Source organism: Dreissena polymorpha, chromosome 9 (genome assembly GCF_020536995.1).
Source record: "Dreissena polymorpha isolate Duluth1 chromosome 9, UMN_Dpol_1.0, whole genome shotgun sequence".
NCBI classification, from domain to species: Eukaryota; Metazoa; Mollusca; class Bivalvia; order Myida; family Dreissenidae; genus Dreissena; species Dreissena polymorpha.
Window position 1 is genome coordinate 47,262,803 of NC_068363.1, and position 19,322 is coordinate 47,282,124.

Below are 19,322 nucleotides of genomic sequence, written 5' to 3' on the forward strand. Positions count from 1 at the left end.
TTTAATATTTTGAGAATTTTTGGATTGTCCATGATAGCATGGATGTTATGTTAACATAAAACAACATTCTCAACATTAATATATCCTTCTTTGCTATTGTTTCATTCATTTTTACAGATTCTAACATATTTAAGATTTTACAAAACAAAATTATGAAGCTTGAGTAAGTGTATAAGAAAAGTGCATTGTAGATTTTATTTGAGTCAGATGAAAAATTGGGGTAAACATTTAGCATCAATTTAACACCTGTTGTGTTTAGGCCCAGGATTTTGAAACAATTTGGTGTTCATAAGCCATGTGCATTATGTTGAATTAATTGTTACAAAAATAATTACAATATTTAAGTGTTTTCCTATCAAAATAAAGACTGAACAGATTTATAGGAAAAATCTTGAGTGCTAGAGATCCTTCCTAGAGATGATCAGTTAGTTAGGAAATACACATGAATCTTAATTATGTCCCAAAGTACTGTACATCCTGCTAAAATGGTTCTTTTCTCTTTTTGTAACCAGAAACTATTAATTTTGAGTAAAGAGTTTCATCGCAAAATTCAGTTAACATTTCACTTAAAAGCAGTGTTCAATATGAAGATAACTTTTATTGATAGGGTACCCCTGTATAGGTACAGTTGTGTCAATGCCTTGATATTAGACAAATGTGAACATCAAAGAAAGAATGAAGCAAACAAACCTGGTCTGTACGTTAAGGTCATATGGAGTCAGTTTGGAATTCCTTTATAAAATTCGCAGCTAATGAGACAGCTTGAAACATTGTTTTACCACCATGAAAACAGGACTTCTTAAAAAATTTATTGTTGTGCCCCACCTTTTAAAAATATGTCCCACCTTTTTTGTTGATCTTTCATTGTTCAATGTTTTTATTTGCTATCGATGTAGTGTTGAGAGTAACGTAGTATTGCTTGGTATAAACATCTTATTAATTTCAATAAGGAACGTACCTCATGGAACATATGCTGAATAAATAAATAAATAAAATCTTAACTGAATTTTGCAATTAATAGAAGTAGTTAAGTTGAAAGAAATGTATGCATGGATGCTTTGCAGATATATTGAAATAATCTTTACGTACATAATAGTAAAAAAGTCATCTGAACTTACTTCTGGCGCATGCCAATTAATGCAGAGAATTTATACGAATATGTCTCCTGAAGCATTTAAGTTCAATCATCAGAGGAGAAATAGGTACCTTCTAAGTTATCAAATTTGCTAAATTTTATTTCACCAATTTATATAGTTATAGCCTTATAGAAATAGGGTAAAATGAGTTGTATTATTATTTTACTTTTTTGTGTTCTAACGTAACTGATAAAAAATAATTTTGTATCATATGAATGAGCCAACTAGATGCAATAATGAAAACAGCAGCGCTAAGGGATACCCAAAGCCCATTTATGAATGCACAATAATGAAAGAAATGGTGTGAACTGCGAACATGTATGTCCATGATGCCTGCCAAGCTCTGTTATGGTGTTTCCCAAGAGGTCTTATGAACTGTTGATAAAGATGCTTGGTGTCGACTGCCAACTAATATAAAAGAAAATGTTGTATTATTAATCACAGGGCAAGCATTCCTTGAAACATTACTGAAGCTGCTCAACCTGAAAATGTATCAGTCGTGCCCTATGAAAAAGGGGTTTAATGCATGTGCATAAGGTGTCGTCCTTGATTAGCCTGTGCTGTCTGCACAGGCTTATCAGGGACAACACTTTCCGCCTAAACTGGAGTTTTGCTAAGATGATACTTTCTTTAAACAAAAAAATTAAAAGCGTAAAGCGTCGTCCCTGATTAGCCTGTAAAGTGTCAAGGACGACACATTACGCACATGCATTAAACCCCCTTTCTACAGAGCATGGCCCATAGGCATGTCCACCCAATAAGGGTGGTGCATATAATTTTCCATGAAATTCCATTAAATTATTTTTAATGTTAAGAAAAAATAATAATAAAGGGAAATAACTACCTGAAAATCAACCAAGCCAAACAACCAAACATTATGCATATGTGCTCTAAAAAAGTGCATGTGCTCTAAAAAAAAGTGCATGGCATTGTATAAAAAAATCCTTATGAAAATGACATTAATTCTCATAGGGCAAGAAATGCCTGATTTACCGGTAACTGGAACTGCTTGAAAGTATTATATATTTACCAAATCAAGATAAAGTATAGCAAGTTTCATCAAATTTGGATCATTGGGTGCCCGAGATCTGGCTGAAAAGGGTGGATTGAAGGAAGAAGTACAGACAGAGGCAAACTTAAATTCCATCAAAATAAAGTTCAGATAAAAACCAGAGTGAAACTATGACAATATTATTTCAAATGACCACTATCGAGGACAATTTACTTAATTTGCCAATAGAGATCTTTGTGAATAAATGCCCTGGCTGGAGTGAAGATTAAAATTCATGAACATACCTTATTGTCAAAAGAAGATATTAGCTTTTCGCATATTGTTACATCTTGTGATAATAAAATAGATTTTAAGTTCATATTCTAAGTTATCAATGCATGATCCAATGACACTCAGTTTCAGAGCAGGTTCCTTTGATACTAAATGCAGAAAAACTGCCAAACCAGAATCGAGATGTGATTTAAAAAACAAGGGCTGTTTGTAAAACATGCATGCCCCCCATATGGGCTGTCCCTTGTAGTGGCAGCCATTGTGTGAATACGTTTTTTGTCACTGTGACCTTGACCTTTGACCTAGTGACCTGAAAGTCAATAGGGGTCATCTGCGAGTCATAATCAATGTACCTATGAAGTGTCATGATCCTAGGCAAAAGCGTTCTTGAGTTATCATCTGGAAACAATTTTACTGTTTCGGGTCACCGTGACCTTTACTTTTGACCTAGAACCTGAAAATTATATGGGTCATCTGCAAGTCATGATCAATGTACCTATGAAGTTTAATGATCCTAGGCGTAAGCGTTCTCGAGTTATCATCTGGAAACCATTAAACTATTTCGGGTCACCGTGACCTTTGACCTAGTGACCTCAAAATCAATAGGGCTCATCTGCGAGTCATGATCAATCTACCCATGAAGTTTCATGATCCTAGGCGTATGCGTTCTTGAGTTATCATCCGAAAACCATTTTACTATTTTGGATCACCGTGACCTTGACCTTTGACCTTATGACCTCAAAATCAATAGGGGTCATCTGCTAGTCATGATCAATCTACTTATGAAGTTTCATGATCCTAGGAATGTGCGTTCTTGAGTTATCATCCGAAAACCATTTTACTAGTTTGCGTCACCGTGACCTTGACCTAGTGACCTCAAAATCAATAGGGGTCATCTGCTAGTCTTGATCTATCTAACGATGGAGTTTCATGATCCTAGGCGTATGCGTTCTTGAGTTATCATCTGGATACCATTTTACTATTTCGGGTCACCGTGACCTTTGACCTAGTGACCTCAAAATCAATAGGGTTCATCTGCGAGTCATGATCAATCTACTTATGAAGTTTCATGATCCTAGGCGTATGCGTTCTTGAGTTATCATCCGGAAACCGTTCTACTATTTTGGGTCACCATGACCTTGACCTAGTGACCTCAAAATCAATAGGGGTCATCTGCGAGTCATGACCTATCTAACGATGAAGTTTCATGATCCTAGGCGTATGCGTTCTTGAGTTATCATCCGGAAACCATTTTACTATTTCGGGTCACCGTGACCTTGACCTAGTGACCTCAAAATGAATAGTGGTCATCTGCGAGTCATGATCAATCTACCCATGGAGTTTCATGATCCTAGGCGTATGCGTTCTCGAGTTATCATCCGGAAACCATTTTACTATTCCGGGTCACCTTGACCTTTGACCTAGTGACCTCAAAATCAATAGGGCTCATCTGCGAGTCATGATCAATCTACCTATGAAATTTCATGATCCAAGGCCCAAGTGTTCTTGAGTTATCATCCGGAAACCACCTGGTGGACGGACTGACCGACAGACCGACATGTGCAAAGCAATATACCCCCTCTTCTTCGAAGGGGGGGCATAATAAGACAACAGTTTGTATTCCTAATGTATTAATCTGATATTGATATTTTGATTATTGAATTATCTGGACCAGAGTGCAGGATCACATGACTTTTTGGGTTTCCATCTTTTAACCTTACTGGATTTAAACACTAAGGTAGGTGGTGCTTTATTTCAAATAACTTTTTAAACAAGTTTTCTTAAGAATTTCAACAAGTGCATAAAAGACAGATTTTTATGCTGCTTACGGCAATGTGAAATCCATCAGAATTACTTTATTCATCAAGCATGTGTTCTTGTTCAAAATTCCATTTTTACTGCATTCATTGAACACTTGTTTTGTTTCACGCAACAGGAAATTGTGTCACAGATTTCAGATGTATTTAAGGATTTATTCTTATACCTTAAGATATTGGTACAAACTGCACTATAGATTTTTGCAAATGTATTTCAATAACTTGATATATTTGCAAAAATAAAGTTCTTAATGTTATGTTTACATTTTGTCCGGCCTGTGTGTAAACCCCTGAAAATACTGTTGATTCTGCACCCTGTGTACTACATTGCTTGGTATGGTCAGACAAAATGATTATATGCTGCACAGATAAGTTGTTTCAACATTTATTATCATATAACAATACCAAAGACACAACAAAATTTGCCCTCGCTTATATCAATATAATATTTTTCATAATTCTATAAAAATACTTAAAACCACAAGTAATATAGTGGTTCATATACTGAGACGTTCTCAAGAACAATGTTTAGTTGATTCTGGAACAAATTATGAATAAAATATGGGTCAGGACTTAAACTTAATAGTATTCAGTCCATAGCTGCTAAAACAGGCATTAAAAATGTTCCAATGATGTATCTGCATCACAATGTACACGAAAAACACAATATGTATAAAGCAATGTCTCAGAATGAAGTCAGTGATGTGAAATGACTCGAGGAAGTCCGCGAGTCAGTTGCCAGGCTTCAGGGAGGAGTATTGATGATCATGAGGAGATGAAGACACCTGGATAGTGACCGTGGTTGCAGGTGGTGATGGATGGCTGCCAATCTCTGTAACATTGCCGGCATGGGCCAGAAACAGATCCTTCAGCACACTGAGCTCTTTCGACAGTATGGTGACCTTCTGCTCTAACATTTCATTCTCTCTTCTCAGCTTGTTAACCTGTTCGACAGTTTCCTTCGCTTTGGCCCGGCTCTTTTCTCGACTCTTCCTCACGGCAATGTTGTTCCTTTCCCTCCTTGCCATGTACTCGTCACCATCTTTGCTCATCTTCTGGCGCTTTTCCTTGTGCGAATGGGCGTCTGAATCATCGGAGCTCTCGCTGAGGGGCAAGGATTTTTTCATTGGCATTTTCATGAGATGTAGTTCCTTAATGGCCTAGGAATAGTTGTGCTATCTGAACATTGATGTCCTGAAACCAAAAAAACACATCTTAAAAAAATGTTTTAATGTAGTAAGCTTTTTTTTAATCACTACCTCATCAGTTTATTACTATCAATGATTATATGGACCAATGGAAATAAACTAAAATTTAAAGTTGTAAATTTCAATATTTTTATGACAAGGAAACCAACATTACAAGAGTAAAAAAATATAAGATCAGATGATATCATTTGAAAAAATACGCATTTCTTAACGAGGTACAGATGTTAACTTAACTGAGAATGGAAAAAAACCCAATAAAAATACAAAATTGCTGATGCAAGCGACTCAAAACATTCCGTATTGCGCAATAATTGCGAAACCCTGGTTTCCTTTTCGCAAAATACTATTTACATAGCCCAATCGAACAGTTATTGAACAGTTTGTATACATTTGCATATCAAAATATTCATACTTTCACGTAGGTTTTGATTTTTTACAATAAAGAAAGATACATTTCATGTCAAATCATGAAAGTACGCGATTGACAACCGGCAATGGAAACAAAGATGGCTGCCGACGTTGAACATAAATTTAAAAGCGTAATTTTGTGCTTTTCCATTGTATTTGCAAATATTATAACTATTCTGATGTATCAAAAGAGTAGCTTCATTATATCACTGAAAATTCGCCACACAAAATTAATGTATCCTAACCTTAATTTGATTTTAAATTCCTAATGATTTCTCAAGAAAATCTAGACGCAATAATCACTCAATCCCGATGTGTTCTTCCCAACTTGTGACTGACGCAAATTGTGGGAACCATTAAGGTACGAATGAATCGCGTCGGTGAGAACACGAACCAAAACGTTAACCGACCTAGTCGAGACAAAAAAAATCCAAATATATATAACAATAAAATTACCTATTCAATCAGATCAATTATTAATAATACTTACCAAGCAGTTACAAGAAGAAAAAAATAAATAAATAAATAACATGTGGTCTAGATATGTCCCCAATGTCTGTAATAACCCGTGTGCGTATGTGTACTTTACGATATACCTGTGAAAACTGTGCAATGACTGTGATGTGTATATATATGTACTTTGTGATATACTTGTGAAAACCATGTATATAGGAACTAGTTTGGTGAAGGTGTGATATTTATACATCGGACTTGTACTCCCAGCAACCACTGGAGTTCGCCATCTTTGGCGGTGAAGACTACACAGATACAGATACAGAAGGCGAATGACAGAATAAGAATTTACATCACTTCATACACAGTTATCGACGTCATAATATTTTGTTTTATTTTATGATTTCCGGTGATGTATAGAAAAATATCTGTGAATTGTAACTGATTATTTACTGTTTCAAAGAGTGAAAATTAACGGTGATACTGTGAAATAAAGTTGTTTTGAGCTCACCTGAGCACAATATGCTCATGCTTTTGATATCGCCGTTTGTCCGTCGTGCGTTGTACGGTCTCGCATTTGATGTTTAATACTCTAGAGGCGGGGCCATTTTCCTTATATTTCTAAAGTAAAACATTGTTAACGGTCTAGACGCCACATTTATCGTCCAATCTTCACGAAACTTGACCAGAAGATTTGCTCCCATTATATATTGGACGAGTTCGAAAATGGTTATGGTTGGTTGAAAAACATGGCCACCAGGGGCGTAATTCGCAAGTTTAAATATACAAATAATTATGTGTAAGCATACAATATCGATTTTAATTCACTCGTGATCATAGAAAAAAGAGTATTTTCAATTTAAATTGATACTGAACCAACTCCAACAAGTATCCTCTGTTTTATACGATATCAATATACATTGCAATTTGAAACGATAATTGAATTATTGGTATGAATTAACTAAAATAGCCAAAATAAACACACAAGGAATGCTTAAGGCGCATCATGAGGCTATAAGTCAGAAGCGGGTATCTGCAGTTTGTTAATTTCCCGACGCACGTCTGTAGACACACAGTGCCGAATTAGCATGGTAGAGGTCCATAGGCCGTAAAACTGTTGTGGCCCACACCCCAGGCCCTTAGTTGGCCATATGCCTACTACAATGTCAGCGCCCAGTCGATTTAACTTGTTTAAATTAGCCTACCATGCCAGTACGACACTGTACTTATTTATTAAGAGTTAAAGCTAAAACACTTACGGTTTTGCAAGTAATAAATGATTGTAAATTGGTAAGACAATGTCAAGTCACTCATTGGAACAAAACATTGATACAACATGATTGTCTTTGTCAAGTCATTAGATAAGGCTAAGTAAATAAATTAAAAAACACGTTGTCGTCACGGTCTCGTGGGGCCCCTAAAAGTCACGGGGCCGATAGGCAGTTGCCTATTCTGCCTCATGGGTAATCCGGGACTGCCGAAACATCTTTAGTATGTAGTACTAGGCTAACCCAATAACTATAGATTTATTTATTTTCTTTGGTATGGAATTTCGTAGATTTATTAAATCTTAGAGATGTTGATTTTTTTAAACATTATTTTATATAAGACTTCATGTTTGAACGTTCGTTAGATATTTGATTTCCTTTTCGAAAGAGCTCAAAAACACCCACGAAAATTGTTGTCCGACGAACACTATTGGTTTAACAGAAGGTAGTGGGTTGACCTTCACAACCCAGCGGGTCGGATAGGGGGTTGGCATCTCGATGTAAGGGCTTGCTGTGAGATTAGCCAGGCATTCCTTGATAGATAAACAGTTCCGGACCAACTTTCGGTGTTCATAGGGGCCGTCCATAAAGAATGTCACGCTCCAGGTGGGGGGAAGGGGTTTAAGAAATTGTGATAGTTTGTGACATGGGGGAGGGGGGGTCAAGCCATGTGTGATGTCATACATTTATTTAAAAAAAAATATTTCTAATTTATTTATTATTTCTTTAGTAGAATTCCAAAATAATTGTCAAAAATTGTGAAACATTTGAATTAGTTTTATGTCAAAATGAGACAAATTGCGTATCTCCTGAATGTGTTGTTTGAATTTTGATTACACACCTTGACTGGACCGGCTTATTCAATAGGCAAAACCCCCACGCACATTTCATTAGTAAATTACGAAATAATTTATTGGACTGTTCCATTTTTAGCTAGTAAAGGGTTGAAAGAAAATCTAAATTATCATTTCGTTTTTATTAGAGGTTAACACATGGATAAATATGCACACTGCCCACCGTAACACCCTACAGTCATAAAAGCTTGAGGCCAAAGGCTCGCGGGTTATTATGAGTGTTGGAAATGCGAGTAAATGCCAGATCTCACGGTGTTGATAAACTTTGGTTAATTGCCTCTATTAATTAGTTCAAAGGGTTAGGCCTATATGTTTACATTCCGAAGCTTTCTCTTTATGTTCATCAGAGAAAATGTATCTCCTTGAAAAGTAAAATTTTAATACGTTTTAATAGTTAATTGTGTTTTAGATTAAATTTGAAATAGGTATTAATTATAAAAAAATATGTTCGAAGTGTGATTTTTTGACGTACTTTAGGGGGGGGGGTCCAAGATTGTGTGACAGTTTGTGACAGAGGGAGGGGGGGGGGGGGGGGTAAAAATGGCAAAAAAGCGTAACATACTTTATGGAAGGCCCCCTACCAGAAGGTGTCTTGGGTTGGAGCGCGGGGTTGGGGGAGTGAAAGGTTGGCACTATCATCCCTATTAAAATACCCAATATATACTACGGCAGCAACACCGTGCGTTGAAGATATTAGCTATTGCCTTTGGCCCAAGGGTAAGGCTCCCTTGAATGTACTCACAGTGGATGTCATTAGACTAAGAGCTAAAGGTGTTGTAACTCTGATAGAAACACCGAGTCCTTAATACGGGGGTTACAGGCTGAACAGATAACGCTAATAGACCATGGTGCCGCATCATACACCCAAACTTGAAACTTTGAATTAAAAACAACAATAATGGTTCTTGCCATGTGAAATCCAAAAATGCATTTTCAGTGCCGGATTCCGTGCTTCCTGGACAACACAACTACCAGCTACTTGTGATGTGTGCAGTATATGAAATATGCAGGTTCTTCCAAGAATGAGGCTTCATTATGTCAAAACCTATACCCACCAATACCCAATGTTAACCATAATTATCACGTTCCAGGATACTAGCATTAATGATGTTTTCCAAATACGTTTTTATAAATAAGCACTGATGCACATAATTGTGCAGTACCAGTCACCGAGAGGGTAACAACTTCTAGCTGTAATTTTTCAAGCTTGCTTTGAATCAGTTTCCACTGCGATCCATCATGACCATGCATTCAAGAGAAGTCGCCCAAACACCCAGACAGTTTCCAAAAGACGCTTAGCGTACGTGATACCGTCAAACCAGGGACACTTGTCTGTATTGCTGCACATGTTTTCCCGGGCATTGAGGCCACTACCATCGCCCCTCCCCATCTCCTTTCGATCCATCCCGAATGATGTATCAAGATACGTATGGTTTCGACATCCGGTGGGCCCTTTGCTATAGAAAGACTATAAAGGCAGCCAAACCGAATTAACAAACTCCCGATGTATCACTCCTTGTCGGAATCGTCGGGAATGACATCAGAAAAAATGACAACACAAGTTCAAGCCCCGTTCGGGACGAAAAGTCAAGCTGTTTAAAAATTACAAATGCCTTTCGATCTGACACTCTGAAACTTGCTGGTAATTGGTGGTGGAATCGTCGCTATCTAGTATCGTGGTTTTTTGTAAGGTATGTAATTCTGCCAAAAAAACGACAGACCGTTTTTGAGTTAACTCCCTTTGTTCAATGAAGTAAACTATTTACAAGTAATAGAAACGAACAGATATTTGCATTAAATTGTGTAAGTTCGACGCATGAATGCACGAGATAAACTACAATTGTGGACATGAACACAACTAAAACAACTTAAAAGTGAAAAAGAATTATATATTAAATTATATTTAATTTATAAAACTGTTTGTTATAAACAGGGCAGAAATAACGACGACTTTTTCTTACGCAAGAAAACACTGAAACAAATTTCTAAATTCGCCGTTAGCAATTGTATTGTTGAGAGCTTGAGGGAGCCTGAGGGACACGACTTAGCATGCCTTGGGAAACTGTACGTTGGTCATGCGTCGACGTGTATCAGGGGCGTAGATAATGGGGGGGCAGGGGGGGGGGGCGGCCGCCCTCCAATATTTCAGCTAGTCATCGTTATATAAATAAACGTAAATCCGCCAAAAATTGCCGCCCCAAAACCAGTATTTTTGTAATCACGCGCCGTTAGTGCAGAAGCCATGTGTCCCCTCTCCGTCTGCTCTGAGGTTGCCAATAGTGATGTGTCAATATCCCTTGTTAGGTGTCATAAACTAGGGGCCGGGGTAAATGTCATTGCGTTATTTGTTTCATTGTTCTTTTCCGTGATTGCACTGTCGGTGTTTTGATTAGGGACAGGCGATTCTTTTAATTATAATTGACCGCTTTAATTCAAAGGTAACTGCCACTTTAAACAATTTTGAGTAAATATACGCGTGAAAAACAGTAATTAGTTTGAAAATATTTTTGTTCTCTAAGTACATCAGTAAACTCTGATTGATGAATTTTATGTTGTAATTAGAGTTTTTGGAAAGAAAATAACATTTATATCAACATGAAAGTTCCCCCAAAACGCACCATATTAATTGTAATTATTTTTTTTCTGAACCACGGGAGAGGACAATCCTCTCAAACGAACCTCTTTATGTTCCCAGTACAGAATTTGGACCGCCCCCCAATGTTGGGAGGTTATCTACGCCCCTGTGTATATGTGCCTTGTGTGGGGACTTTCCACGACCGAGGCCGCATTAAATGAGGATCCGCTGTGTGTCACAGCACCACTGCCTTATTTACTTCATGGGCACACAAACGTTTGGGACGTTTTTTTAATAAAATCTGCACTTTTCAGCTTTTTTCACTGAAAGACGTTTAAATTTTGGCGTGGTCTTGTGATGTTGCCACTGACTATGTGCGCATTCGGACTCAGTCTTTGTATTATATTATGGACTTTTTCAGTAGTTCTATTTTTTACCTTTCACTCACATGGTTACGAATCAATATAGATCAAAGATCTATAAATACATAATAAAAAATAACTAAATCATTTCTTCATAGATGTTTGCATAGATATATTACAACTTAAAAACATTGACAGACCTTTGATTGATTTGATACATGATATTCGCTTATTTGATTCTTTTTCAATAGCATAGCATATGGACCAAGTAGATTATATGAAAGACAAATCGAAATTTTGCTATGAGTTCGATCACCAAGGTCGTTTCGAATAGTCAATAAAATCCACGATATGTGCCAAATTCCATTATCACACGGGTCTTGAATCGCTGCCAAGTTTCTTAACCGCCTATTTTGACGTCACAGGTAATCGAATTATCCCGTGATTAACACTTCTACGTCACAGTTGCCGCCTCGACCAAAAAAAGCTATATTTAGTTCACTATGGAACTATTTTTGGCCCCACAAGTGAGATCACATGAACATTACGGTTAAAATCTGTGTCAATATTTAAATGGTGTGGTTTACATACCGTATCCTGATTGTGGGGTGAAACATATACCCGTAAAAATGTACCCGTAGGTTCATCACTCCAACCGTATTTCGTTTGTAGCGTACTTTCTATTAAAACGTTAACATTGCCTGCCTTGTTGTTAAGTAAATAAAAACCTTTTTTTTTAAATGGCATATTCAAAACTTTTGTAAACAAACATTTAATTGTTTAAGTAACACAAATCTCTTTTTTGAAAAACCGCAAGTAAAGTACAAATTTCCGCGTACTACTTTCCTACCGTTTCTACGAATATCTCGTCAATGACGTCAAACCGATCGTTGTAGGGGAGCACATGTCGATTAGTAAAGTCTATATTTAGCTAAATTGGAAACTCAACATTACCGCATTTTCTATTATTAGTAATACGTTATGAATAGGCTTTACAACACCAAATAGTGCATGGAAAATACTCCTTAGTTTTAAATAAGCAATAGTTATGATATTTATTATTTTTACAATTACGTTAATCTAAATATATGGCAACTTATTTAAAAAAATGGTCAATATACATTCTTTAATTATAATATCGTATTATAAATATACCGCGGAGTAATTTGTGACGTGAATTCACGCATGTCAAAGTGTTGCTCTACACTATATAAGCGAGAGAATACCATTTCACCGGCATTGCGAAATCGTTAACTGTTCATTCAAGTTTACTAAACGTAAACACAACAGTTTTCAAACTGTATTCTACAACGTGTATGCCTACGGCCGCAGGTCTGGAGACTTTAAGCTTTAACTTTGCTGATTCTTTAATAGACTCAACATGCCAATCGCCAAACACGGACGGCTCTTTAACATTTGCAACGATGGAATCTCCGCGAATGTATGAAGAGGTGCTCCCGGACATTATTGTGCACAAACGAGACTTATCAAGTTCTGCGTTCACTTTTGCCGAAGACACTCAATTCAGTGACAGCTTAGGTCAATTTGACCCGACATTAGAAACCGTGGTGGATCTCCAAGAGCTCATTAACAGTGCTATCCCAACGATAGCAAGTGGAGAGGGACCGATGATTTTGGACAACTTTCTGACACAGGGCGAACTTGACCTTGTGGAAGACAACAGCTCCACTGGGAACATTAACGGTGATTTCCTGGATATTTCGAAGGTAAATATATACAAATTTTCATTTATATATTGATCGACTTGATAAATAAACTGTTGTTTTTTTCACGGTTGACCTACCGGTCTATATTAAGAATGGTCACATGGGTACCATGTATAAAGTTATAAACTAGTACATTAGCTGTGAAGAAAGCTTGTCATATTTCTCACGACCCGATAATGGATTATCGACCCATTCAGCCCACCGGAGGCGCAGTTATTTTCAAAACTTAATAGATCTAGCTGACCGGTATAGCGGGTATTATTGATCTACTTGTTGATTTAGCTAATAGCCTTGGCATGAAACTGGGGCAGTATGCGTGAAGTGATGTTGCAAGCCAATATCGATTCTGTTAATAATTTATTGAACAGAAAAACAAGGCAGCCTTTCATGTACGATACATTTTTATTCTAATATTAAAACAAAGTTTTACTTTCTATTTTCCAGTTTGTTCCGGAACCTGCTCAGAAGCTCTGTATGACACACGCAGGCGACTTAGCAAGAAACACAAACGGCCGCGTGGGAAACTCGATCCTCACGATAAAACAGGAGGATCTCATCCCAAGCTGCCAAGGCGGTCTGTCGGATGGATTCGACTCCCAGATTTGCGCTGCCGACAGCCAGAGCTCCTGGTCCCCGAGTTCTAGTCGCTGTACAACGCCCGGGTCACCAGTTGTGTACGAGTGCCGGAAACCAGGGCGGAAACCATCCGCAAACGGGCCAATTCGTCCACGAAAACGGGAACCGCCAAAGGACACAGCAGAGTATTACGAGAAACGCGCGCGGAATAACGTGGCAGTGCGTAAGAGCCGCGAAAAAGCGAAACTTCGCCAAGATGAGACTGAAACCCGCGTCAGTCAGCTTTCAAACGAAAACGAACGTTTGCAAAAGAAAGTGGACTTGCTCACGAAAGAGCTTAACGTTCTTAAAAGCCTTTTCATTAATGTCGGAGCGTCATTACCTGACAATTTTGAAGACATCATTAGCAGATGACGAACATTTAATGGCTGCTGACATTATAATGCAACGTAGCTCTAGATCATCATTTTTATTTCAAATTTTTATGCATATTCCGTGTTGTTTGTGTGAACAGAAATGTTGTGATTCTTCTTGCAGTGCAAGACGTGTGTTTCTATATATTATCTTTATATTGGTCATTATATATGTTCAGATCCATCTTTTGTACGACTTTACTATTAATACCTTATTTATATTGTTATTTGCTAACGTTTGATAAAGAGGTATATCATAATATCTTGATATTACATATGGGCATAATTAAATAGTTTATATATATGTTATTCGTTTCATCGTACGTACATTGCTTTTTTGTACCTGAACCAAAGAAATCGAATCAAACGCGTCTAATCGATTATGAACATGATGAAATCCTCTGTACATGTTACGTGGAGAATTTGTATGTTTGTCGGAGTTTAATTCCGTCATTTTTTTATAATGTTATTCTTCAAAGAGTTGTTATTCTTGCTATCGAGGACATACAAGCTCTTTGAAATAAAAAATGGCTAAACTGTACCCCATGTGTTCTGTTGTTTTGTTTGTTTTAATCTACACTTGCTTTATATCGTGTGGTTTTATCGATCGATGTTCGATTGATAAGAGTTCATGTATACATAAGTCATCTTGTCTCAACAAGTCGTATGTACATACTTTAAATCTATTGGAGAAATTGTCAGTTAAACCACCACTGTCCCAAAGTTATTCAAACAATCAATACAACGAAAAACCATAGTTGCCCTAACTCTTGAACTGTTAAAAGATTAATATTGATAGTATGTATCCCAGTATTTAACCCATTGGTGACTTAACCGGGCGTAAAGCATGAACCTAAAGTATCGTCCCAGATTAGCCTGGTCAGTTCGCAAAGGCTTCTCAGAGACGACCATTTCAGCCTTAACTCGTTTTTCGTTGAGAAGAGACTAATTATGAACGAAAAATTCCATAAAAATGGAAAGTGTCGCCCCTGATTAGTCTGTGCAGACTGCACTTTAAGCACATACATCAAGCCCCGGACTGCACTTTAAGCACATACATCAAGCCCCGTTTTCCCATATTGCGGCTCAATTTTATAAAATGATCTATTTATTTATTTAGTTTACACCTATTTATTTTAGCTTTAAAGGGATCTTTTCACGGTTTAGTAAATTGACAAAATTGAAAAAAGTTGTTTCAGATTCGCAAATTTTCGGTTTAGTTATGATATTTGTGAGGAAATACTGAACATTTGCCATCCATGGTCTAATATAGCCATTATATGCATCTTTTGGCGATTTAAAAACCTAAAAATTATAAAGCGTTGCTAAACGCGAAACGATTGAATAATTTGGAAAGTTCTGTTGTTGTCGTTTAAATTTGTGAAACTACGAAAATTGCTTATATAAGGTATAAAATACGCTTCTTATGTAGGTTTGGCAGGATAGCTCAGTTGGCTTAATGCGTTCTTACTTCATGATTCTGGGGGTCACTGGTTCGAGCCCTGCTACGATCTACTTTTTTCATTTTTTAAAATTTATGGTTTACATTTATCAATATAAAGCAATTAATGACAAACTTCAAAACATGCCAAAATCTGTGAAAAGGCCCCTATTCTATTGCATAGAAAGACTATTTGAAACGCTATCGAGTCCGTTTCCTGGTACTATAACCAGTAATTGGTATATATGGGGAGAAATCTGATGAACGCTCCCACAGTGCGGATCGAACCCGTTACTTACCGATCGCTAGGCGGACGACATATCTATTTATGTGTGTGCACTTTGATACGGAAATTCATTAAAGACCGAAATCATTATTATTGTATTGATATATTAAAAAAAGCTTATAAGATGATGGGGCACCTAAAGTAGACTGGGTCGAGGCAAGTAACATTTTGTTTGTTTCTGTAGCGGGTTTTGGTATTCATTAATAGGCCAGTCAGGTACCTATATTATTAAATAAGATGGTCTGAACTGATAAACATTCATCGAAATCTACATTTTTAACAATTAATACATACGAGTACAGTGTTTCAAAAAATGGAACACACGGTTAACCAAATTTTTTTTTATCCAATATTAAACCTGTCAGAATACATTGTAATTCTATAATACGAAAACATGAAAATGACACAATTAAACCCATTTCGTGGATATATATATATACCAAAATTGATTAACTAATCTCTATCCCTCATCACTTGAATGCGCAAAAAGGACTAAAACAATAAAATATTCTTTTTTCATAAAAAGATAAATGCATACATAAATCTACGATCTCATTTGTCCAATGTCTCCCTATTTCGGGTAAAGTCTGATGAAATGTTGCAACAACACTAAACTACAACAACCAGGAAGCGATGAACTCGCGATGAACTACTCGCTAAAAATAACGATGACACATGTGCATCTGACCGTGCAAAATGGGAATACCCTCTTTGCCCAAAATCTATTTATTGATACACACTGTGCAGGTTAATCAACGGGGACTCGTCATGCTATGTGATCAACACATCAGCGAAGGGTCGTGATCAAGATTTAATAATCATTCCAATATAATATTTTCACGCGTGATAAGAAAGCAAGCCACGAGAAAATAATATAATTATATATTGTATGTGTTTTATGGGACAAAGCAGTGCCGTTTACTATATTTAATTAAAAGGCACACACGCTGCTGATTGTGAATACCCTATTGTTGCTTAACCCGTTTATGCCCAGCGTCTAGAAAAAAAGCCTTGGCAAACAGCGTAGACCCAGGGTCTACGCTGTTTGCTTAAAGGCATTTCTGTAAGAAATATTCTAAATACAGAAATAAATATACTAGACATCCCTAATTTTGGAAATAAATTGATCCAATTTAGAAGGATTGGAGAGTCCACTAGGCATACACGGTTAATTTACATTCGATTGTTGCTGTTGTTTTTTCGTTTGTTGATATTTTTTCGTGTTGATCAGTATTTTCAGTCATACGGCGGAAGTCAATTAACCAACTCAAAATTTTCATGGGAAAGCTGGTTTTTAAGTACAAATTTATGCGCACAGACATATGCCATTAAATTACAACTTGCCTAATTGAATCAGAGGTAAGGGTAAGAGCGGAGAAAGAATGGATTCCACGACAAATCCCACACAAGTTATGTGGCCGAACCAGGTAAAGCCCGCAATCATCCGATTTGTAGCTCCACCAACAAGCCGGCCGTTGAAGTCGAGATTTTTGTAGGAGTTATTTTGGATACATATTCAGGCATGTATCGAAAAACAACATGATTGCATCTAACGTGTGCGGTAATGCAACAACATGATTGCATCTAACGTGTGCGGTAATGCAACAACATGATTGCATCTAACGTGTGCGGTAATGCACTAGTACACTAGGCACATAGTCTAGGAAATATTTATGTTTTAAGCGATTGTTATTCTATATTATTTAACGTCAGGATACATATATTACGTATCTTGAATAGATTTACGCATTTCCGCGTGGTAATTAGACCTACGTGCACTTACATTGAAGTGCATGCACACAGAGATCTTATCGCACTATCAGCAGCAATAAGCAATAAAAAGTCACGTACAACTAAAATATACTGAAATATGTACTATAAGGAGGTAACAAACGAGTATATCAACTTTTTTTTTATCGCATTCCACTTTTTAATTAATACGAATGTATATTGTTTGCATTTTCTTTTCTTGGACGCCGTGTGTAAATATCCCGTTCATACGTGAATATTGCCGAAGCTACGTCAAACAAACAATTTTATAATAATACAATACGTAAGCACATTATTACCATCGAAAATTCTACGAAAACAAATATTCGTCACCTTAGGAGTGCACTGGTCTGTCATACGTGGAAAATAAAACCAAATATGTCACTGTCCTAAGTTATAGTGCACAGTTTGAGAACGAAAAGTGCACACTTGATAAGAAGTCTTTTAAAAGGAACACGACCACGCCTTAACTTCCACGATTTCTATGATTTACTCGCGTCACGCACTTTATCCCATCATAAGACGTGCATTGTCAAAATAAACCACTGTGGAATAAATTTTCCTCTATTTCGGCAGTGCAGAAATATAGCTGTCACGCGCGGCGGAGAATGGTCATATTACTCGGAATCAACTATAAAGTAATCATTTTTATCCCATCATCAGACGTGCATTGTCGAAATAAACCACTGTGGAATAAATTTACCTGTATTTCAGCAGTGCTGAAATATAGCTGTCACGCGCGGCGAAGAATGTTCATATTACTCGGAATCAACTATAAAGTTATCATGTTTAGTAAAATCGAATCAGATTCAACAAAACAAACAATTTGATACCAAGATGTAATATATTTTTAACACATAATGCAACTCAAAAAGCAAATTAACATTATTTATAAATATTAAGTGCGCGTACTCGTGACGTCATTATTAACACGTCATACGACACAATGCATGTTGTTTCACGCTAAAGATGCAGTTGTTAAGTGTCTTTTTTCATTATTTCTTAAAAATCGGGGACGTAGAGGTATGATAAACAGAAAAACAGGTTAGTTACTGATCTTTTTGTAATGTATTAGGCTCGACACGATTAAAAAAATGAAACAATGTTTGCTTAAAATATCTTTGGGATTTTCCGTCTAGTTCGATTTTCCTAATCTATTTTTAAAGAAATAATTTACGACTAAGAAAATTGATGGGATAAATTGAATACTAGGTCGGTGCCGAATAAAGCAAAATTTATCTTGCTCGGCACGAAAATCTGAACCACTCGCCAAGGCTCGTGGTTCAGATTTTCTAAGCCTCGCAAAATAAACTTTGCTTTATTCGGCACCGACCTAGTATTCTCTATTTAGTAAAATCGAATCAGATTCAACAAAACAAACAATTTGATACCAAGATGTAATATATTTTTAACAAATAATGCAACTCAAAAAGAAAAAAACAACATTATTTACAAATATTAGGTGCGCGTACTCGTGACGTCATTATTAACACGTCATACGACACAATGCATGTTCTTTCACGCTAAAGCTGCAGTTGTTTAGTGTGTTTTTTTCATTATTTCTTAAAAATCGGGGACATAGAGGTATGATAAAAGAAAAACCAGGTTAGTTACTGATCTTTTTGTAATGTATTAGGCTCGGCACGATTAAAATAATAAAACAATGTTTGCTTAAAATAAGTTTGGGATTTTCCGTGAAGTTCGATTTTCCTATTCTATTTTTAAAGAAATAATTTACGACTAAGA

General features: G+C 36.6%; 2 protein-coding genes across 2 annotated transcripts; one reads left to right on the plus strand and one right to left on the minus strand.

Annotated features, from left to right (window-relative positions):
• Positions 1-4,604: 4,604 nt before the first annotated feature.
• Positions 4,605-6,212, minus strand: LOC127844214 (CCAAT/enhancer-binding protein gamma-like). Its single transcript, XM_052374282.1, has 2 exons — positions 6,097-6,212; positions 4,605-5,429 (listed from the first exon to the last, which is right to left on the minus strand). The coding sequence occupies exon 2, from the start codon at positions 5,372-5,374 to the stop codon at positions 4,967-4,969; it is 408 nt and encodes a 135-aa protein (XP_052230242.1). The 5' UTR covers positions 5,375-5,429; positions 6,097-6,212; the 3' UTR covers positions 4,605-4,966.
• A 6,373-nt stretch (positions 6,213-12,585) lies between these two features.
• On the plus strand, positions 12,586-14,620 carry LOC127844202 (uncharacterized). Its single transcript, XM_052374272.1, has 2 exons — positions 12,586-13,090; positions 13,535-14,620. Exons 1-2 carry the CDS (start codon positions 12,680-12,682, stop codon positions 14,078-14,080), a joined length of 957 nt encoding a protein of 318 aa, XP_052230232.1. The 5' UTR covers positions 12,586-12,679; the 3' UTR covers positions 14,081-14,620.
• Positions 14,621-19,322: the final 4,702 nt, after the last annotated feature.